Here is a 24,236-nt window from a genome sequence, read left to right as displayed (position 1 = left end):
TTAATGAGAAACGGTTCATTTGTATTCCATGCATTGATTTAAATTTTCAAATTATATAACAGTCCGCCTGGGCGAATTTATCGTCATTTATCGTTATCGAGGTAAATCTGCTCAATTTATCGTGATACGTACTTAAGGCCATATCGCCCAGCCCTAATTCTGCTGTATTTATTGTTTGGTGTATGTTACTAAACTCATCAGCGATTCCGAAATTACAAATCGCTACAAAGCTACGAACAGTTTTGCTGTGGATGGGTGCAGGACCTTCACATTATGACCGTATTAAACGGCAACTCCATCGTTCTTGCAAAGATAGGCTATGTGTCTTTACTATTTTCATTGCCATGAACCTGAACGCACCCCAAGTCTTGGATGACAAATAAACAGAGCAGAGTAGATTCGCTACGGCTGGTAGTTTCTTCAATTTATTCAAAGTAAGTAACGTACCGCTTTTGACCGTCAGTAACGGTAACGACGTTGTAACGGCGGAAAAAATGAGTTAGATTACCCCGTTACTGAAAAAATAACGGCGTTATTTATAACGACGTTATTCCCAACACTGTCCACAAATAAATGGATTCATGGCATTAAAAAATGATTCTTTTGAAAAACTCCAAACAAACTAAAGATTTATAAATACACTGTTTTATTTTTCTGCCGGTGCACATCAATAACTGTGGTTTCGCCATTGATAACGGTACTGTCTGCGACAAATTGTTCTGATAACATACTATATGCAGAGGTGGGTAGGGTAGCCAAAAAATGTACGAAAGTAAGAGTAGTGTTACTTCAAAATAGTATTACTCAACTAAAAGTAAAAGTAGTCATCAAAAAATGTACTCAAGTACAAGTAAAAAAGTATTTGGTGAAAAGAATACTCAAGTAATGAGTAATGTGAGTAACTGCTTACATTTTTTTGTTTGATTTTTTAAAAAATTTTTTTAAACAATGGTATTTTTTTCTTCAACAAACAGTTATCTATATGAACTGTTGTTATAATGATACTGTACAATAACCCATTACATGGACACATTAAGCCAAAGAAATACAAAATAAAGAAAAACAAAAATAATTGAATTCCGCCGAGAGAGAGAAAAAAAAAACAGAAATTAAGCATTATTCGTCCAAAGAGCATGAGTGCCCTCTAGTGGAGAGAATAGTTCCTAGTTTGAATAGTGAATAGTTCCTTCATAGTTACTATTTGTCATGTTGTGTGCATTCTCAGTTCCTTTTTAATCATTCAGCACCTGATTGAGCCGGATGGGCAGGCCATGTGACACCTGTGGCGTATTAGGAACGCTTAATATTTAAGGACGCCTGTCACCATCTGCAAGTGTCGGACTATTGCTTGCTTACTTGCCTTGCTTACCGCTGTGTGTGCCACATCATCTTCGTGCTTCTCAATGTTTCTAAGGTTGTGTCCTAGTCTGATCGTTTTTTATTTTTGTGCTATTTTGGACTTTGTAATCAGATTTTTGTACCTTGTTATTTTTGCGTTGTCTGGCGTGCTCCCTGAGTTGTATTTTGTTATACTCGCATTTTTGACGTGCTCCCTTTGTTATACTTATTAAATACAACCGCTCACTATTCCTGCTCTCCAGGTCTGTTATTGGGATCCATACAGTGCCCTCCATAATTATTGGCACCCCTGTAAAAGATGTGTTTTTTAGCTTCTATTTTTTTTTTTTTTAATTCAAATAATATGGGACCTTAATGGAAAAAAAGAGAAATATGCAACCTTCAATTCAAGTGCATTCATTCAGTGGGGGAAAAAAATCCCACATAAAGAAAAAAATATTTGACATCAAATAATGTGTGTCACAATTATTAGCACCCCTGGTGTTAATACTTTGTACAACCCCCTTTTGCCAACAAAACAAGGTCTGGGGACTGAGATGGCCATGAGAGGAGCTTGATTTTGTGTCTGGTGAACCATTTCTGTGTAGATTTGGCCATATGTTAGGGTCATTGTCTTGCTGAAAGACCCAGTGACGACCCATCTTCAGCTTTCGGGCAGTGGGCAACAGATTTTGATTTAAAATGTCCTGGTATTTCAAAGCATTCATGATGCTATGCACCCTAACAAGGTTCCCAGGGCCTTTGGAAGCGAAACAGCCCTACAGCATCACTGACCCACCCCAATACTTCACAGTGGGTATGAGGTGCTTTTCAGCATGCGCATCTTTCGTGGCACGCCAGACCCACTTAGAGTGTTTGTTGCCAAAAAGCTCAATCTTGGTCTCACACAAAAATACACACGGTCCCAGGCTTCAACTGGGACCGTGTGCTTTGGTCAGAGTAGCAGAGTAAGAGTAGCATTTGATATAATATATTAATAATGGCATTTTGTTTTAAAGTTTTTAAATTAAAAAATGAATATATATTTTAAGTTTTAAATATACCTACTAGCACAGAAGTTGACCAATGTGCTTACCTCACATCACTCAAATTTAAGCCTCATTAGAAACACCAGTTGGACAACTTTACTTGAATTAAACATCACTTTTTCCAAAATAATTGAAAATAAAAGGGCGGTACGGAAGAAGAGTGTTTAGCACGTACGCTCAGTTGTGAGATAAGGGTTCAAGCCCGGGTACTGTGTGGAGTTTCCACTTCTTTTTTTTGTACAATCTGTAACACTTGTATTTTATTTGATATGCAGTGATCCCTCGCTACTTCGCGCTTCAAACTTGGCGCTCTCAGTCCGTCGCAGATTTTTTTCATTCAAAAAAAAAAAAAAAAAAACAATACAGTATTTTATTTAAAAATGTTGTATATTTATGTATACATATACAGATCATAGTTTATTTTTATATACATTTAATTTGTATGATATTACATTTTCTGCGCTTAAACATTCATAAAAATATACATACGCATATAAGGTTTTTTTAATTTATTCATTTATTTTTAATTGTACTTTTTGGGGGGGGTGATAAAAATGTCTTATATCTACTGTGATCCCTTGTTTTTGCGGTTAATGGGGACCATAACCCACCGCGATAAGTGAAAAACCGCGACGTAGCGCAACCTCCCTAAAAAAATTTTTGTATGTGGGTGTGTGTTCAATGTATTTATTCAGACTTAGCATTGAAAAGAGATACATATAAGACATGTTTTTCACTTTTTTCCCAAAGTGTATTTATTATTTTAATAATAATTATTAATTTTTAAAAAAGTTTATACAAATACATATTTTAATAAATGTTTTATAAGCACTTCAGATCTCATAATCATTATAAGTTTTAAACATGTTACCGTCCCACCAAATTATTTTTAAACAAGAATTAAGTAGAAAAACGCTTGACTTTGACTTAAATGCTTCATTGAGTGATTCTACTCCAATCCGCTCAAACTGCTCTTACACACAATGAGTTGCCAAAGCAACTATTTAATAAGTTAAACAATGATTGACGCATGCAGCGCTTTTGAAGTTTGTGACTCTGGCAAGATCAAATACAAACATCTGTCAATCATCGTTAACTTTAATAAGCAACTCTGGTGCATGTGCACAGCCTGACGAACAAAGAGCAGGGAGACGGAGGGAAGCGTGAGTGAGACTACGCGATTGGCTCAGGATAGCTCATCTGTATTATTTTTTTGATTGAAAAAAAAAAAATCATTGATGGACTGAGGGCGCGAAGTAGTGAGGGATCACAGTACCTCTTTCCAATGCTGTCAAATCTGAATACATACATCGAACATAAACATGGATTTAATTGGCTAGCTATGAAATACGATAGACAGTATAACACGATATACATACTGTATAAATAGGAGGAGGACCTCTGGCATGTCTTTGTTGCCATGTTGGATGCGCCTTTACCATTCAACATATGGTGTGTGTGTCGGAAGTGTAACATTGACTTTCTCAGTAGGTGAGCCGTTTCTGTCAACCATCTGTGGCACAAACACACACACACCATATACTGTAGTTCCTCTTCAGAGACTCCTCCATTGCCTTTCTATTCCATCTGCTCCCCTGTTTCCTTTCCCCTTGCTTTCTTCTTACATTCATCTTCCCCTTTCGTTCGTTGCGCACAAATCCCCGCATGGCAGGGTGAAGGGTATATTTGAATTATTAAAGTTGCCAATTAAACTAGCTGACATTTAGCTCAAACACACCGTGACGTGGCCTTTTTAGAGCCGCGCAGGCATGTCCAAAGGGCAGCAAAAGCGGAAGCGTCACTTTCTCATAAATGAACCAGCACAAAGGAGGTCAGTCAGTGAAGGAGGATATGTTGGTATTTGATGGAAATAGCAGAAGGAGCGGTTTACAAAAGTATTTTTCAAAATATATCTGGGACAAGGGCACTCACCGTGGTGGCGAGTCAGGATATAGGTGACTGACTTGTGACAGACTGTAAGAGTCAAAGTCCAAACCGGGTGGAAAGTCTTCTAAGCAGCTTGACCTCAGTTCTCCCACAGAACCGCCAAAGGAGTAACCATCTGGACCTGCAATTACAATTAATGTTTCAAAGTAAGGTTAGGCTTAAAAGGTGAGATTTTAAGACAGGGTTGGGTTTTAAGGGAGGGTTTAGGTCAGGGTTAGAGTATTTTGTCATGCATGAAAGTCTGGTTTAGGCTTGCAAACCTGGTTTGAAACTAGTGTCACAAAAACCAAGGTTGCGCTTTCACGTTATCATGAGACCTTTGATAGCCTGGGTTAGGGTATCTAATCACGAATGTAAAGCCCCTTTCACACAAACCTGAACAAGATTAAAATCCCCGTATTTAAACGGATAGCCCTTGTGTGTGAAAGCAATTTCCCGGGTCGACTGACACGGAGATTACACAGGCATTTAACGGGTCACGTCATAATATCATGTCCGGGACTTTCCCGGGACGAGGCATCTGTGAAAGCACGCGTTTGATTCCCAGGTCACAGCACGAAGGCTGATGACGTAAATACTGGATCACGGCAGGCTAATTGTCATTTCCTCTTTCTTCACAGTAAAACAAAAAGCGGTAAACAAACATCATAATTATCAACATGGCAAACTGGATCTACTGGATTATAGAGCCGAGAAAGAGAGTCCATCGTCCATCTTTGGAAATGTGTGGTTTATCTCATTGTTGATGTTAGGGAACGCAAACAACAACGTAGGATGCGTTCAAGGGTTTAATAAATACAAAAATCGTGAGTAATTCCTCAAAACTGAAGTTTTAAATCAAGTCAACAGAATATTTTAAGCCTCGAAATGCGTTCCCCCAAAATGTTTAGTGAGTACAGACCATAGCTGGCTCTCAGGTGCGGGTTCCTCAAGCGGCTGTCTTTGCGCAGACTGCCCACGATGATGGTGACGCAGGATAGAAAGAGCACCAGGCCTATGACGATGCCCGCCACCACCAGTGGAGACACCAAGAGAGACGCCTCGCCCCCAGACTCGTGCTCGCTCCTGCAGTCCGGGTACTCCCCATGGCTCTGGTTCGAGCTCACTGGAGAAATGGAGAAAGAAAAGTGTGTGAGTACTGTACTTTTAAGAATCAAACACGCAAGGGCCGTCATCTGTGTAGTGGTTCATACAACTGGGGATCCTTGATGTTTTTTTCTCCTGTGTGTGTATATTCGAAAAGTAAACGGCCCTTTTGTCAAGTCGTTATTAATGTCAATGACATTCTGCTCCAGTCCTGCCTGTGCTACTAGCTCTTCCAGTTTGTAGAGCTGCATTGTAAAGCACAGTGTATTCCCATGCATTTCTGTATTCCCTATTCACTGCTCAAAACGGCACAAAAATCCCTCCGTTTGGAAAACCCTGCAACGTCATCAGCATGTTCTTTACTTCCTCTGGTCTTTGCAGAAAAGAAAACATTACATTGTGATACAAAGTATAGTTGTTCACAGAATACCTATGACATTACGCAGAGTTTAAGGGGGCCTTTGGCCGAAAAGTGTCATTGCATGTAATTGACTTTCCTATATATGATTTTAAAATTAAGAATTTTCCGGTAAAATGTTTTCTATAAAAGTTGTAAAGCAATAAAACAAACAACAAAAATGAATGAAATGAACAAAAAAATATAAGATATTTTTAAAACTGGTCGAAATTATTTTTCGAAAAGATTAGGTGACTAGCACCTTAGACGGTCATTTGCTTTGCTTAGCCAAAACCACCCGAGGACCGAAGAGGATAGATGGATATACGTAATTTTTTTCAACCCTAAACTTTCAAAAGTAACAACAACTACTGAGCAAGAACAAAGGATTGAAAATGTGGAACATGAAACACCAGCGAGCCCGGCCAAAATGGTGAGCGGAGTTTCAATTTGCCCCACTAAAGACTCTAATTGTACAACAGAGCCACCACCAGTGTCTTGCCAAAGTAGTTAACCCCGTCAAAAATCGTATCATCTGGCCGCAGGAGCGCACACACACACACACAAGCAATTAATTGAAGCCAGAAAAGAACCACAGAGTTATATTTTGGACATCGACGTTTATTAAACTGGAGAAACTCCATACAGGACTTGAATTACAATAATAACTAGGGTTGTTCCAATCATGTTTTTTGCTCCCGATCCAATCCCGATCGTTTTAGTTTGAGTATCTGCCGATCCCGATATTTCCCAATCCGATTGCTTTTTTTTGCTCCCGATTCAATTCCAATCATTCGCGATAATTTTTCCCGATCATATACATTTTGGCAATGCATTAAGAAAAAAATAAAACTCGGACGAATATATACATTCAACATACAGTACATAAGTACTGTATTTGTTTATTATGACAATAAATCCTCAAGATGGCATTTACATTATTAACATTCTTTCGGTGAGAGGGATCCACGGATAGAAAGACTTGTGACTTTGTATATTGTGGCTAAATATTGCCATCTAGTGTATTTGTTTCAGTAAATAATACTGCAGCCATGCCCCAATGCATGATGGGAAGTGGAACCATGATGGGAAGTGGACCCATGACTGTGCGTAGTGCTACCCATTGATATATCTTCTCTGCGTTGGGAATTAAAATAAGGTGTTAAGAAAAAGAGCAAATGCTACCTTGCTACCCCACATTGCTTCCCATGATATTTCTAATTGTAGGGAGAAGGATTGTATGACTTTAGCCAATTAAAATAAGCCTCCAAAGGCTGCCAAAATTCACTCTACTGGCTTTTGTCTCTCTATATAAGTAAAATGGCGCCATTACAGATTGAGTACGACAATGCACGAGTGGGTCGTGCAACGCATGTATTAATTGCAACGTGATACATTTAAAAAAAACGTATTACCGTCGTTATTGGGATAAATTTGATAACAATATTTTAGGCCGAAACTAAAGACTCTGGATGAGTGTAACATATTATGTCTGTAACTTTAAATACAATTAGAAAACAATTTAATTAAAAAAAAAAAAAAAATTAAAAAAGGCATGGCCGATATTTTTTTGCCAATTCCGATACTTTGAAAATGACGTGATAGGACCCGATCGATCGGGACATCTCTAGTAATAACAGTTCATCCTACGAGTAAAACAGTAAAATTTTGCCATTTTTTTTAACATTCAGTACATATAATACGTTATACGAAAGAATTTTTATTTTTATTTTTTTATTTTTTTGATGGAAGGGCCATGTTTTAAAACTTCGTAGATAACTACATCACCAAAACATGGAACTCAAGCAAATCAGTGCTGCGCAGTGGCTCCATCCAGGGGGTACACTTTTTGACGTATATGGCACGACACCGGCGGGCGTACCATATTCAATGGATGACGATCTTGGCGAAAAGTATCGTTGTCCTAAGTAGCCTGATTTAGAATTCCCCTCAAGAATTATGTAGAAAGTAGAGAGTAGTTATACTTTTCAATCACATAGCCTACAGTATGATGTAAATATAAAAATAAAATTAGCAGCATTGAATACTCTACCTTTCGCAAAGAGTTCTCGTTTTCAATATTGGCAACAACAGACCCTCAATTAGAAACATACAGATCCAAAAAATACATAAAATAACTGGAAAACTATGGGAAATTCTCTAAACAGAGCATGGAATTGATACAAAAAAGTGATTGTGTGGACACCTTGGCCACTGGGAGGCAGTGTCGCCCTTCGAAGAGGAACACTATCCGTATTAAACAGTAGAAGAAGGTCACATTGACGGTTTGTTGCTATAACTTAGGCATACAATGCAATGTACAATAGGCATATGCCTATGGGTGCTGTTCTACCTCTTGAGTGTTCACAAGGATTTTTATTCATTGTATTGTAGAGTCAAATACTGCAGCGCTCCGATCATTTTTGTCAGCGTAACAACGGCGTCTTCCATCGGATATTAGCAAAGGGTTTCGAAACAAGAAAATGAGAAGTGTGTTTTGTATTTTGATGCAAAGAATGTGTCATTTTCTTTATGTATGGTTAGTTTTACACAGACCAAGAAGAGGCATACAGTATGTATCTCAGGTTGGAAACTTCAAAAGCAGAACACTATCTCTACGGGTTGGCCAGACAGAGGGATTAAGATAAGAATGATGAGCAGCAGGTTAAGGTGATTAAGGAGAGAGATGGAAATGTGTTCACTGGTGCCAGCAGTGCACTGCAGGTAGATGGAAGGAATACTTTGAGGTGTTGATGAATCATAGACTTCAGTAACAGTTGACGGGAAACGGAGCGCGGGGCCGGTCCTTAGGGGGCCTATTTTCAAAAACTTAAAATTCAAATATTTTCAAAACCAAAGCCGCTAGCGACCTAAAACCAAAACAGGCACCTCCCTTAGACATATATGAGTCTCCATGAGCAGTGGCATCAAAAAATTCAAAGTCTTTCCCTAATAAAATCCCGATTAATTATTTTAATTATTGGCTATAAAATTTCAGAATGTACGCAAGCTGCACAAAAATCACCATATGCAGAGATAACCACATATATTTTTAGGATCAATAGCAATATTTAACATATCTTATAAGTAAGCATGTCGCAATATGCAATAATTCCATTTATCGCGCGATAAGTAAAAATGAAGGCGGTAATTTTTCCGCTGCGATTTATTGCCTCGCGTGCGCGTGCGGCAGACGTGCTGTTAAAAGTTCGGATTCCTCGTTACCAAGTGCGCAAAATGTATCTTCGTTCCAGGTCCGGCAAAAACTAGCGCCGGAGCCAATCGTTCCCATTATATCCTATTGTTCAACGTATAACGGCCGCGTCAGTGCTCCGGAGTGACTGTGGACCATCTATGGCGCGCCGGTGTTGTTGACGTGTGGGCGCTCCCGTCAGGAGTGACATTTCACGCGGGGCGGCTATTTTTCGGCACAACGCCGGATATTTACAACGAAGTCCGCCAAAACATTGTTACCGACTTGGCTGCTACGAACAACCTCGCTTTGACAACGAACAGCTGAATGAAATTAAGAGCGCTGTGCTTCAAACTCATCCTGTTTATGAAAGTAGATTGTCATCTGCTGGTGTTGTGTAGTAATGAGCAGACGTGACTTCAGCGGCGCTTGCTAACTTTTTTCATGTGCGCACACACTAGATATCATGAAAGGGCAAACTAGATGTGCTACGTTCCATGCCATTGACTACGTGAGCCCAGAGTGATTATGGGACACGTAGTCCGTATACTATATTGATGAATTCTAAACTGTCATGACTGAATGGAAGTTAAGAAGGCCAACTCAATCCATACCAGTGGCTATAGATAATGTTGCAAATATTGTTAATTCAGTATGTGACACAGATGGATTCGGACCATGAATAGGATGTCTTGCTCATGTAGTAAACCTAGCTGCTAAGAGAGCTGTAGCAATCAACAGTGTGCCCTGCCTCACTTTACAAACAGTAAAGATTGTTCTCAGCACTTTTATACAAATTTTTTTCAGATCAGTAAGAAGTAAGCACATAAATATTATGCACTAAAAGGCATGTTTATATGATGGCAAATTAATTTTTGCTCGTTAGCAAAAAAACAACAACAACAACAACAAAAACGAAACAAAAAAAATATATATATATATATATTTTTTTTTTTTACAAAAAAATATATATATATATTTTTTTTTTTTTACAGAGCATTTAATGTGTTGAATCAGATCGAAAATCGTGTCCCCCGTATCAAAAATCGTACCAAACCATGACTTAACTGTATCGTTGCTTCCCTATGGAACACCATTGCAGAAGCTATGACGGGAAAAGTTTTCATGTGCCTAAATGCTTAAGTTATTAAGTGCCATTTTTTTAAAAACACATTTTATTTATTCTGTGTTTCTGTGCAGTATCAATAGTGTTGTTTTTTACTTAAGAGGCATGGTCTATTGTTGTTAGTTGTGATTTCTTAAAAAGTATTTTTGAATTTAAGAGTAAATATTTATCGCCTTTAAATGGGTGTATTTGATCTCTTAATATATACTGTATTCGCACTGTGTTATTGTAAATTGGTTAAAAAAAATTTGGGGGGGGGGGCGCAATAATATCACGTATCGAAATAATTTATGAGAATAATTATCGCACACTAAAATTTGTTATTGCAACAGGCCTACATATAAGTTTTTGCCCGAAATAGTGATTTTCTTTTTTTTTTTTTTTTTAATTTAGTGCAATTTTGATATATGTTTTTAACAGCTAATAAATCACTAAATTTTCACATCAGAAACTTTATACTTGAGGAAAGCATGCAGAATCATCTGAAGTTTACTCAACAAAAGCAAATTTTGCATTTTTCTATATACAATCACAACTTATTTTGGTTGAATTCCGATGTCTCAACACATCTTGCCGGCTATCTCGCCCTCGTCATTTTTAAATTGAAATGTTACATAAAATAAAACACGTAAAAGCTGATTTATTTTTTTTGTATGGATACAGAAATGTCTAAATTACTAGTTTTTTGCCAAAAAACAGGCAGTTGGAAGAAAATGATTATTGAATGTAAAGTTACGCTATTGTGTATCGATACAAAATCCAACATGGCGGCCATCACCAAACAAAGAGCATTTTAAGTTGAAAATTCTTGTACATAAATGCGTAAATCCCAGAATTTCTTTAGATATGAACGTAACAGTCAAGATTCTTAGTTAAAAGTAAAAAACTGGGAAGTTATCATTCATTTTACATAAATACTTCAAGCTAAAGTAGCATTAATTTTTTCCCATTCATTTCATTTTTTTCACAACGTTTCAAAGTGTATGCATGGAGCTATTTTATATAATAATTACCTTGAATCCTTGATTCCTTGACATTCCTGCTTGCCTGTATGCACTAAAACAGGGGTCGGCAACCCAAAATGTTGAAAGAGCCATATTGGATCAAAAAAACAAAACAAATATGTCTGGAGCCGCAAAAAATTAAAGCCTTAAATGAGCCTAATAATGAAGGCAACACATCCTGTATATATCTGTATTAGCTATATTAGCTTACTATCAAAATGACTAAGTCGGATACAAATACATAATGAGCCTTCATGATTTAATGTTTATTTTCCCTGCAGTGCATCACGCACCACGTGACTGCTCAGACTGCCTTTGTCCATTGAGCAGGTTCAAGTACCACGCATGCGCAATAATTTGCAGTCCGAGATGCGCTGAAAAAACTGACCCGCATGCGCAGAAGCATCAAAACAAATGACCACACATGCTGGCTCAACATCATTCAAAGGTGATCATATTTTGATTTCCAAAAAGAGGACATAAATAACAAACATAAATAATCCCCATTTAGTTTTATATTCAAAGTTTATAAGGATCGCACTGTCCGTGCATGAGCATGATACACACACATACAGACAGTTTGCCCCTACTCTCAGCCGTGTAAGCAATCTTGAAATATTGCTCATACGGAGCCTAAAGAAAACCAAGCATTCTCAGGCGTATCCTCAACCCATTTTACTTTTTAATGACTGTTGACCCTTCCTCAAAAGCTGTGTTCAAAGAAAGCTAGGTGCTAACGCACAGCTGCACCGCTACCGTACCGCCCTGTGTCTCTCGCTCTTTGCTGATGTAATTGCTGCATGTATTCCAATTCGGGAGACTTGACAGTTCACACCGCCCACCACATTCTAGAAAAATGTGGCCCAGATCGGATTTCAACCACATACAAAAGTGACCGAGATCGGATTTGAAATGGTCCACTTCTTTGCGACTTGTCCCGTTCAGACGGTCAACTTAATGCCTCACTCGAGTTAGAAAACACGAAAAAATCACTATGAAGCTAGGCTAAGTAATGGAATTACACTTTTTTGCTCATTCGCAACTGGGTACTTGGCTGCCGGTTTGTTTACAATAAACATCTGCTTGGGATCCTGCCCTGCTGATTGAATCGTGTGTCACAGGCTATGACGCAAATGTTGAAATTTAATATTTATTCTACGCATTTTTACAGCATTGGAAATCGTTAAGAATGTCAAAACATATCATATCAAAACAAAAAATATATTTCCTTCAACCATCTTTGTCCATTTTCAAACATTTTTGAGAATGCTCCAGGGAACCACAAGGGCAGCGCTAAAGAGCCGTATACGGCTCTCAAAACACGGTTTGCCGAACCCCGCACTAAAACTTTCATCGTGTTTTCACCTAAATCTGGCGTTAGAACGCAACCCGGCCCCTTCTTGGAGGCCTTGGCGCAATATCTGTAGGAGCTGTCTCGTCAACTGATAGAGAAGTCTATGGATGAATGAGGAAAATGAAAAGTAAGTAGAGTGAAAGATGTGGTGGACCGGGAAGTAGCAGTGATTTGGCAAGGGTGAAGTGAGAATGACACTCAAGAAGATGAAGAACGGGAAGGGAGTTGACACAAGGAGCTGTGGAGATTTTGACCAAGTTGTTCTAGCAGATAGGAAAATGCATGAGGAATTGAAAAGCTGTGCAATTGCCCATTTTTAGGAACAAAGGTGATGTGCAGAGTTGTTGACGATTGATGATTATTTGACAGAGAGCGCTGCTCTCAACATGACTCGAAAGCAGGGATTTTAACCTCTCTCCCAGTTTTTATTTGGCACCGATTGACCATGTAAAACCGGAGATATGATCCTTTTAATTCCATAACAGTAACTATGAAGGGAACGAATCACTATTCAAACTAGGAACTATTCTCTCCACTAGAGGGCACTCATGCTCTTTAGACAAATAATGCTTCATTTCTGTCATTTTTTTCTCTCGCCAGAATTCAATGATTTAAAAAAAAAAAAAAAGTATTTCTTTGGCTTAATATTCTTATGTAATGTTTATTGTACAGTATCATTATCACAACAGTTCATATAGATAATTTTGTGCTTAGAAAGAAAAACATTATTTGAAAAAAACAAACAAAACTGTAAGCAATTACTCATTACTTGAGTACTCTTTTCAATAAATAAATACTTTTTTCCTTGTACTTGAGTACATTTTTTGGGTGACTACCTTTACTTGAATAATATTATTTTGAAATAACGATACTCTTATTTGAGTAAAATTTTTGGCTGCTCTAACCACCTGTGGTTGGAAGAGGTGGAGGAAGTGTGAGAGAACTGTATTCATGCTTAAAACACAACCATTATACATCATATTTTGTATGCTTTTGTTATGCTTGCATGAGAACATTGAAGCATAGAGCATCATTGTTATACTAACCTGTTTGAGTGTGCCTTCCCATAGCCTTGACTATTGTAGACTGTATCACAATATGCCCAAATAGGGACTGTTATGTTCCTGTGCTATCCAATATGCCCTGAATGAATACAATGGGCGACTGTGGCTTATCAGGCTGAGCTTATCATTGTTCTAGCCAGAGTCGGTGTTCAAGTCATAACTTGAGGTATTTTTTCCCCTAGTAGAGGTTTTTTTCTGTAACTTGAGATGTTTTTACCAGGATATGCTATAGTAAGTTTCGGTTTTTGTTTCTATGATGTCAACCCATAAATTGAGGCATGCTCTGCATTTCTCTTTTGTCCACATGCGGAGAGGATGCTTTGTGCGTGGCTCCGCGTCTGTACCCGAGAGCTCTTGTTCATAAAGCCTTCGAAGCAAGCAATCCATGGTTGGGGTCTGATTCATTTCTCATCGAGCTACCGAGATGACACTTGTCTTGGAGTTCAAAATTGAATTTCCCTGACATGAAGTAGTTAGGTGTTTTATGTAACAGAAAAGTCTCTGATAGAATGAAGGGTAGAATTATAAAGACAACGGTGAGGGCAGCCAGGATGTACGGATGACTGACAGTGTTGCTGAAAAGAAAAAGAAATGATGCTGTGCTTGGATAGGACCAAGAATGATTTCATTAAAGGAATAGCAAAGGTCAGATGTTTTGGAGACAAAGTTAGAGAGGGCGGACTTCAATGGCTTGGACACTTTGAAAGAAGAAATTGTGAGTACTGTATTGGCCTGAATATAAGACTGTGTTTTTTGCATTGAAATAAGACTGAAAAAGAGGGGGTCCTCTTATATTCACAGTCTAGTCATTATACCCATTCACGTCGCTAAATGGCGCCAGATATCATTGAAGCGATGTTCTGTCATGACAGATCTCAGCTACTCTCCCCATCCACGACGCTAAATCGCGCCAGATATCATTGAAGCGATGTTCTGTCATGAAAGATCTCAGCTACTCTCCCCATTCACGACGCTAGATGGCGCCAGATATCATTGAAGCGATGTTCTGTCATGATCTCAGATACTCTCAGGTTTAACCAGTTTGCATAATTTTATTGCAATATTTTTCCTTATTCAGATTTTTTTCAAGACTACAGTTACAGTTAGACTTCACTTTGATGGTTAATGCAGTTATTGCAATTTTGTTGTTTTATCACAATAGATTGGTTTATTTACATTTCCAAAATCAAGCCATTCATTTACAAATGTGATTGCACTTTAATATACATATTCAAATGTTCAGATATTATGATTTGAATGAGGCAAAATAACATCCTTTTTCTCTCAAATATATTTTTACAATCATTTGTTTCAGATGTACTGCAATTATTTTCTGTATAAAAATTAATTTGGTGTTTAAAAAGTCTTTTTTTTTTCAAGCTTGAAAAAGAGGGGGCCGTCTTATAATCAGGGTCGTCTTATATTCGGACCAATACGGTGTATTGGTAAAACGGTCTTGAGGATGGAGCTACCAGGGAAGAGACAGGGAGGAAAGACAAAGAGAAGGTTTATATCAGTAGTGATGGAAGACAGGTAGGCCGACATGGAAAGGGATGACATGCGGAGGCGACCCCAACAGAACAAGCACAAAGAAGAATAAGAAGAGTGTTTAGTTTTACAAACTAGACACTCGTTGAAAAGGATCAACATTGGACTCCTTTTGTGGGACTCTTCGCTATCTGCCAGAATGTAGTGTAGCTGCATTTCTGCCATGTTCGATCAATTAACTGTGTCACAGCTGATCACCGAAATCTGTCTAAATCCGCCAAGGCCTAGTAAGCACGTCAGGGCCATCGGTGTAGTGTAACGTCCGAATACTTTAGTCCGCATAGAGAGTTAAAATGCTGCAGTGCGAACAGCGTGGAATCCAAAGCTGCGTGCCAAGCGGCGTGGCGCGAGGAGAGCGAGAAAAAGCGAGTGCAGCGGCGGGATGTCACGTTACGTAACAGCTTTATTCTCCCGCACACACTATTGCACTCACTACAGACTCCTTTTTCTCCCTCCTCCCCCTTCGGCATCTTTCCCAGCCTCATCCTTCCCCCGGGGACTTACTCCACTTCAGCGTGTGACAGATCATTAGAGCTACACTTTACACACTACGCACACACGACACACACGCTGTATCCCCCTATGCCGTTTAACTTTGCTGTTTTTTCACAGGGGCTCGTCTTCATCTTCCTTGGTGTCCTGTCACTCTCTCATGTGGAGGGTTGGTGCTAAATGTTAATATTTGTAGCACTTAGTTCAACATGTGCTCATATTAATGGAGCATGTGATGTGTTATGCTTCTAACTGCCTTAGGGGTTATCATCTACCACAGTAGTAGTGCAGTACCAAGATATAAAAACAACCAAATTACTTGTCATCATTTTACTATTAAAAGGAAGCTCCAATCATTTTGATGATTTGTTTCAAATATATGAAATGTGTTTCAAGATAAGTTGTAAACAGGCAAAGGATGAGAAAATTGAGTGCTGAATCTCTGTTATACCACCAAGCTCTTTGTCATGGCTGCCAGGATTTTTTGGGCAGGTTAAGAAAAGGTTTAGTGTGATGTCACTGAGAACTCTTGTTTATTGGCCCGCCCCTACCAACTACAGTGGTACCTCTACATACAAATTTAATTCGTTCCAGGACCTGGTTATTAAGTCGAAATGGTCGTATGTTGAGCGGAATGTTCCCATAAGAATGCATTATAATTAAATTACTTTGTTCCACAGCCCAAAAACTTATACTGAATCCTTAATAAATACTGCTGGGAAAATTCAAATAGCAATTACACATAGCACAACAAATAAATTATAAATACAATAATGTAACGAATTGGGTTCTAATGTGGCGGTTGTGTTTTGCATGCTGTTCCTGAACGCAGCGTGTGACTGGTGACAGAGGTGCGGAAGAGTTTTTACTTGCTATTTTCATGTTGTTGTTGGTGACGGCCACGGAGGACAGTAGACATGTTGTGTTGCACAAGTTCTGAAATAAATAATTAAAACTAGGGCTGCAGCTATCGAATATTTTAGTAATCGAGTAATCGACTGAAAATTCTATCGATTAATCGAGTAATCGGATAAAACAAATATATTTTTAGGTGAAGAGCAATTATAAATATACATGAGAAAACAAGACATTTCATCTAATTTTGAACCATTTTCAGTCAATCAATGTCTTTATTTTCGATGTATATTGTTGAAAACAGCCAACAATTGCATCTCAGATGTAACTAGAATTAAAAAAAAAAAAAAAAAGACATTCACTGCTTTCACTCAAAAAACTTTAGATCTTATTACAAAAAAATATATATATATCTTACCTAAAAATGCCGTTACGCTTGATAACACACATCACTTAAAAGTTTGGATTTTTTCCCACGTCTTTCAATTGAATTTCTCTTTGTGTCAAGCCATTTTTAAGTTCTAGTTAAGTTTTAAGTTAGTCTAAACTGTAAGTCCTGATAGGATTTAGAGTTTTTGCAGTGTTCAAAATAAATGTATGATACAGGCTGTATTGGAGCACATTAGCACCAGTGCTACTTGGTGTTTTATCCAGCAATGACTACTGAGCTAAAATTGATAGTTAGCATGATTAAGTTTTTATTTTACACCCTCATCACTCCACAATGCTATGTTATGTTAAAGCCTGTATGTAAGACACGTTAGCCAAGCATCGACAGTGGTCATAATTAATAGAAACCTAGCCCTCCGCAGGGCTAACGTGACTTCAGAACAGGAACGTTAATCTTATTTATTAGCGCTTAGCGCTCTTTATTAGCGCTTAGCGCTCTTTATTAGCGCTTAGCGCTCTACTGCTTTAAGATGGCGGCTGTTTACTAAAGCTGCCCAGACGCGGCCAAGTCTGTCATTTAGCATCTAGTTCAACATACATGTGATCTCTATGAGACACATGAGACGCTACCTGTACCAACGTAGCATTGTATGGGCTAGTATTTAGCAACGTCGGCGTTGTTTGTGGCGGCTGTCGGCTGCAGTAAGTTTTTTTTTTTTCCCCTTCTTCCTCTCCGCACGTGACAGCGCGTTGTCCCGCATTAAAAGTAGTCCGAGCAAAACGTGATGCTGAGAGCTGTCAAAATAAACGATTACTCGAGGTGAATAAAATTACTCGGATCAGTTTTTAAACTCGAGTTACTCGAGTTGCTCGAGTACTCGTTTCAGCTCTAATTAAAACCTGACGAAGCTGGCGACTTCCTTTCCGATGTTACAAGAATAACAATTGTCACCTTACTTAGACTGGGGAACGCAGGTCGGAGGAGGACTGTCGAGATTTTAGACATATTCCGTCCGTATTGCCGAGCCAATTCACGGACGCGCCCACAATGCTCATATTTCCTATCATTTCCATCTTAACTTCAAAGAAAGAGGATTTGGACCATTTTACGTCAACAGTCTTGAAACGATTGACCGACGAATACAATCAAAATAGTTGTGGATTAGTTTTTGAATAGTCAATTTTTTTGACCTGTCCTGTTCAGTTGCTTAGACAGGGAGAATAGGAAGCTGAGTATCCTTATGGTCTGAACAGTTTTAATGTATCACATGGGAGTTTGATATACTCCCATTTGGGTTGTTCATTATGTTACGTTGCGAATGGGAACGGGTTATGGGGGGACAGAAAGGGGGGAAGCAGACAAAAGAGGGGGAAGAACAAACATCAACAAGAAATACATTTTTACATGCCTATGCTACCTATGAACACAGTGGTGCTATCGTTAGCTATTTATATTTACACCATGTGGGGGCCTGATAACCGAGGAGAAAGAAGACGGAAGGTACTGTAAGTCAAAGGGAACGTGCTTAGGCGGGGTGGAATGTACACTAATCAGCAAACTGAGATGTGGAACCCAGTATTAAGTGAATCACATTTAAGTGTGGATCCCACTCAGATGTGTGACTGTCCTACAAAAAAGTAGAAGTATTTCACGGGGGCCACCCCAGGGCCCTGGCACCACCCTAGCCAACCCTCCTCCTGCAGCTCCGGCAAGGGGGCCACCGCCATCCCCCTGGGACCCAGGGCAGTCCCCCAGACCATCCACGCCCTTATTAACCGGCAGTCGGGGAAAGGATGAGGGGATGCGACATCTCGCCCCTACGCCCGCCCCACCACTGCATGCCCACCAAGGCCCCCAGGTATCGCCACAACCCCCCGAACGAGGCAGCAAACCACGGGACCCCTACGGCCCATTAGGCCTGTGGCAGGACAGTATCCCCACCCGGAAGGGGCGACACCCAACTAACCCACCGGCACCCAGCCGGTGATCCGTGTCGCAGCCCAAGGATGATGCAGGGGTAAAAAAGAGAGGAAGGTGGAAGCAGGAGAGCGCCGAGAGACGTTTGGGACTGAAGCACGCCCCACCCCTGCAACTGAAAGCCCAGACAAAGAGGGGGCCCCACCCCATGAGTCCTGCCATTTGGAAAAGTGTGGGACCCTTCTACCGCTCTATTACTGTGACTGCCAGGTCCCCGACTGGCAGCCACTACCCATCACTGTGATAGAATTGTTTGGTGAGGGTAGTGCAGTGTATGCGTTAGAATACGAGAGCCCAGCTGAGAAGGCAGTGGGACCGCCGCTTCCCTGTCGCACATCCCACTGACCCTCATCGTAGCTCCCCTCTGGAGTATAATGTAAGTGGTATTTTAAAAGAGGTGAAGGAAATTGTAGGGCTGGCAGCGGGGAGGCAATTGTCACGTCACCTCCCAACCCAACTTGCCCCACATCCTCGGTGTAAGATGCATTAAAATCAAGGGGGAGCCGGCATGGGACTGTACTGCCCCGTTCCGACTCTCCCTGTTTTTGAATAGTCAATTAAATGTGATAACCTCATTGCATATATACATTGGTACCTCTACTTACGAAATTAATTGGTTCTGGAAGTAGTTTCGTAACGTAAAAATTCTGTAAGACACGTTTTCCATGTAAATGCCCTAATCTGTTCCAAGCCCCCCAAAATTCAGACATAAATCTTATAAAATGCATTAAAAATGTAAAAAAAAAAAAATACATGTTACAATTATATTATTGCACTATAAACATAAAATTGGAGTTGTGTATGATGTAAAAAACCTATAGTAAAGAATAAAGTTAATGCACTCATATAAAGCTGTCGGAACACAAGGGGCGAATGAAGAGGACGCTGGGATACACACACACAGTAGAGTTCCCTCTTATCCAATTGGATGCCAGGAATGCTAGGCAATAGCCAATGGCAGAGCAGCTATAAGTACGTTATATACAGTAAACGCTGAAAACTGCGAGTACCAACCATAGTGTATTTTTGCCTTTTGTATCCTGAAATTTCGTAACAAGAGGCAATATTTTCCCGTTGAGGCGTGTCTTAACCTGAAAATTCTGTATGTAGAGACGTTTGTAAATAGAGGTACCACTGTCTTGTAATGCCTCTTTTTTCATCATTACATACAGTATCTGTTTCCAGCCACAACTTGTCTGAATATAAGCGAAGAATCAAACCCGAGCTCATGATGACGATGATGAGAGCGAACTGCGATAGCAGAGAGAGTAGAGACAAAGATGCCTCTCGGCGTTAGTCTTCTGTCTGGAGAACAACGTCTCGGGAACACTTTGCGGCGCGAGAACATTTCTCTCATCTGCTGTGAAAGCAACACCACGACAGACAACACAATTAGCCGCGCCGAGATGAGACGCCAGGGAGAAAATGACACATCGTGCTAGAAAATTAGATCAGAGTCACACAACTCTTAACTCATTGACGATTGATTGCTGTCAGACCTCCCAGTTCGAATGGATTGGACGTCTGTTGCTGTCAATGGCAGCCAATAAATTAATTACATGGTGCTGTGATGCGTCTAATCCAAAGTAATCTCACCGCATTCATCACACTGTCTGCATGCACAGCAGGGAGTCATTTTCTGGTGTCAGCTGTTCTAAAGGCAAAGAGGTGGTAGTGGTATACATGACTGCATACTCTGTGAGGCTTCCCGCATTCGCCACATGTATTATGGACGAGCGTCAAGCGGGACGCTGGCATTCGCTGCGACACTTTGTCATTCTGAGTTATCAGCAGCTTCTCCTCCATGTGAGGGAGTAAGGCCAATTCTCAAAAAACAACACAGCCAAGCACTTTTGACGATAGTGGTTGTAATGCCATAAGGTAAAAATTAGATCTAGAAAATTCTTAAACTTTTTAATTACCCTTCTATGCAACATAGGCAGCACGAGAAAAGGACCTTTTAAAGTAATTATGTAAATTATGTTACAAATATGCAAAAGGGTCATTCTTGCTGAGTGAGGCTGCGTGGTTGAACCAGATCTGCCCCAAACAATTATTTTGATATTCAACTAATCCTCAGGATAAAAAGCTCCTTGGTAGCAGGGCCCCGGGGGTGGAATAGAGCCACCCAGAGTTTCTAAAGGCTCTGGATGTTGTGGGGTTGTGTTGGTTGACATGTCTCTGCAACATTGCATGGACAACCTGGGGCAGTGCCTCTGGATTGGCATACCAGTGTGGTGGTTCACCTTTTTAGGAAGAGGGACCGGAGAATGTGTTCCAACTATCGGGGGAATAACACTCTTCAGCCACCTTGGTGAGGTTTATTCATGGGCACTGGAGAGGAGGGTCCACTGGAAGGTTGAATCTCGGATTTAAGAGGAGCAGTGTCGTTTTCATCCTGGCTGTGGAATGGTGGACCAAAAGGGCATGGTAGTTCATCCAACCAGTCTACATGTGTTTTGTGGACTTGGAGAAGGCGTTCGACCGTGTCCCTTAGAGCAGGGGTCCCCAACCTTTTTTGCACCACGGACCGGTGTGATTTGGGTCTTTTTTTCATGGACCGGTGTTTTGACAAATTTTGCAACCCATCAAAAACTGCAACTATGTGGTTCTGCGCATGCGCCTAACATTAAAAATGGCCGCGAATGCAGTGATTCCAAAGTAAACACTAAAAACTTTCTTTAATGAAAGGAATGTTAACTTACGTTTGATCGTGGATGGACAAAAGTTCTCCTCAGACCCATCCTGCCATGTTAGCTGCACACCGCTAGCTCACCGTTAACGCCGTGTCGTTTAGCATTAATTAAGAAGCCTGCTTCACAAAGATGCGATGTTGTAAATTGTAGCAAGGTTTTCAGTGTTTTCGTAGCGCTGTCAGGATATTCCGGAATAACTTTAATTGTCTCAAATGTACGTTTAAGGTCGCCGTCATTTGCGAGCTCTACAAGCTGATCCTCGTGTTGTACAGACATGCTCGAATCACTCGGTTTATTCACAAACAGGTCACGAATCCACTCCTTCGCAGTTCGTGGGTCTTCGAGGTTATAGGCTCATCTTCTGGCTCGTCAGATGCCCTTTTTTGCCGTAAAAAATCTCTCCAAATACGTCTGTTTCCAGTCATTTTCGCTAGTGTGGGGGAACAAATGCGCTCGGGGGCTTAGTCATACGTTATTATGAAGGACATGCGCACATAGATATATTATATATACAAAACAAGATGTACTGCTTGCAGTTCAATCAATGGAGTTCTATGACGACATTCTAATCTATACTGTAGTTTTATATCTAGAGTAGACAGGGATATTGATGTGTTAAGCAGGGGCACAGACCAAAGTTAATTCGGCCAGAATGCGGTCATTAATAAAATATTATTTCTCTGCGGCCCAGTAGAGCCACGGGCCGGTGTTCGGCCATTCCTTACTACGCGGCGAAATGTCCTACACAATGCTCAGGGCGCTTGCGCATGCATCCACACGCATGCGCACATCGGTTAGAAGCGGCGAGTACTCACTATTTTTGTTTGTATTTACTTATTTAGAACCTTTTCACTGCCTCAAAGATAGTTTTTGCATGTATTACCCTCTCATACTTTTAATCATTGTGTTTTTTTGTGTTAGCTTTGAAGCAGTTGACCACATTAGTCACGTAGCGTATTTAAACCGTCCTTATTTGATATAACTACATTTAAGTATTTTCTGCAGGCATTTTTTTACTACGTTATTCCTGTATGCATCTAAACAAAACAAGTTTAGAGCGCACGGTAGTACTTTAGATGTCAAATTCGACTAATGTAGGACGTTTCGCCGATGTGGGATATTTTGGCAGAACACCGGTACCGGTCTGCGGCCCGGCGGATGGGGACCCCTGCTTTAGAGGGTCCCCTGGGGGTGCTCCAGGAGCATGTGGTACTGGACCCCATGATTCGGGCAGTTCAGTCCTTGTACGACAGATCCTTGGTGGCGGATGAGATCCACCCAGTCTCTAAAGGCTCTGGATGTTGTGGGGTTATGTTGGTTGACATGCCTCTGCAACATTGCCTGGACACCAGGGACAGTGCCTATGGATTGGCATACCAGAGTGGTGGTTCCCCTTTTTAATAAGAAGGACCGAAGGATGTGTTTCAGCTATCGGGGGATAACACTCTTCAGCCACCCTGGTCAGATTTATTCCTGGGTACTAGAGGGGAGGGTCCACTGGCTGTGGAATGGTGGTCCAAACAAGCATGGTAGTTCATCCAACCAGTCTACATGTGTTGTGTTATGGACTTGGACTGTGGAGAAGGCATTCGACCATGTCCCTTTGTGGGTCCCCTGGGGGTGCTCCAGGAGCATGTGGCACTGGACCCCCTTAATCGGGCAGTTCGGTGCTTGTACGACGGGTGACAGAGTTTGGGCCGCATCACCCGCAGTAAATCGGATTCGTTTCCAGTGAGGGTTGGACTTCGCCAAGGCTGTCCTTTTTCACTGGTTCTGTTCATAACTTTTATAAACAGAACATCCTGGCTCAGTCAAGGTGTTGAGGGGATCCGGTGTGGTGGCCTCAATATTGCATCTCTGCTTTATTGCAGATGACGTGGTTGTGTGGCTTCATCAAGCCGCAATCTCCAGCGCTCACTCGAGCAGTTCACAGCCAAGTGGGAAGCGGTCGGAATGAGAATCAGCACCTCAAAATCTGAGACCATGGTCCTCAGTCGGAAAAAGGTAGAAAGTCCTCTCCGGCTCGTGGATGAGGTCCTTCCGCAAGTGGAATATCTTGGGGTCTTGTTCATGAGTGGGGGAAGAATGGAGGAGCTCAAAAGGCGGATCGGTGCGACGTTTGCAGTGATGCTTACTCTGTATCGGTCTGTTGTCATTAAGAAGGAGCTGAGCTGAAAGCTCTCTATTTAACGGTCGATCTACGTTGTAACCCTCATCTATGGTCATGAGTTGTGGGTCATGACCAAAAGAACAAGATCATACTTTACTAATCGGCTTAAATGTTCTGTTCTATTAACATATTAGCTTTTTAGGTGCATTGGAACAAAAACACTCCACAGACAAAAGTTGGACGATCAATATCATTTTTAGGTAAACAATGTCGCTTAATAAGAGTAATTGATTGATTAACAAAATAGTTGCCGATTAATTTGATAATTTTGCTCTTTTTCTACCTCCAAGGCCCGGACCTCGAAGTGTGTAATGGACCTTCTGATTGTATTCCTTTTGTACTTCACCCCACATTTTATTATACTAATTATTACCTGCCATAGAGGATATTGGCTCTGACTGTTGTTGCAGTAAATTATTTCATTTTTTTCCCTGCTATATCTCTTGTGGACAGCATGCATGAAACCAAAATGCCAAAATCCCACAATTCTTCGCTGTCCCTTCCCCTTAGAAAGAGTCTAAACACCGTTGTGTATCTCTTTGATTGTTG

General features: G+C 40.4%; 1 protein-coding gene across 2 annotated transcripts in view; it reads right to left on the bottom strand.

Annotated features, from left to right (window-relative positions):
- Positions 1-24,236, bottom strand: part of bean1 (brain expressed, associated with NEDD4, 1) — a 79,259-nt gene that overhangs the window by 4,322 nt on the left and 50,701 nt on the right. For both annotated transcript variants that reach the window (XM_057847527.1, XM_057847528.1), the window contains exons 3-4: positions 5,236-5,439; positions 4,320-4,455 (exon numbers count right to left, since the gene is read on the bottom strand). In XM_057847527.1, coding sequence (XP_057703510.1) covers positions 4,320-4,455; positions 5,236-5,439 — 340 coding nt within the window. The remainder of the gene's footprint in view (positions 1-4,319; positions 4,456-5,235; positions 5,440-24,236) is intronic.

Source organism: Corythoichthys intestinalis, chromosome 10 (assembly GCF_030265065.1).
Source record: "Corythoichthys intestinalis isolate RoL2023-P3 chromosome 10, ASM3026506v1, whole genome shotgun sequence".
NCBI lineage: Eukaryota > Metazoa > Chordata > Actinopteri > Syngnathiformes > Syngnathidae > Corythoichthys > Corythoichthys intestinalis.
Note: the sequence above shows the minus strand (reverse complement) of the source record. Positions and strands in the feature narration are given on the sequence as shown.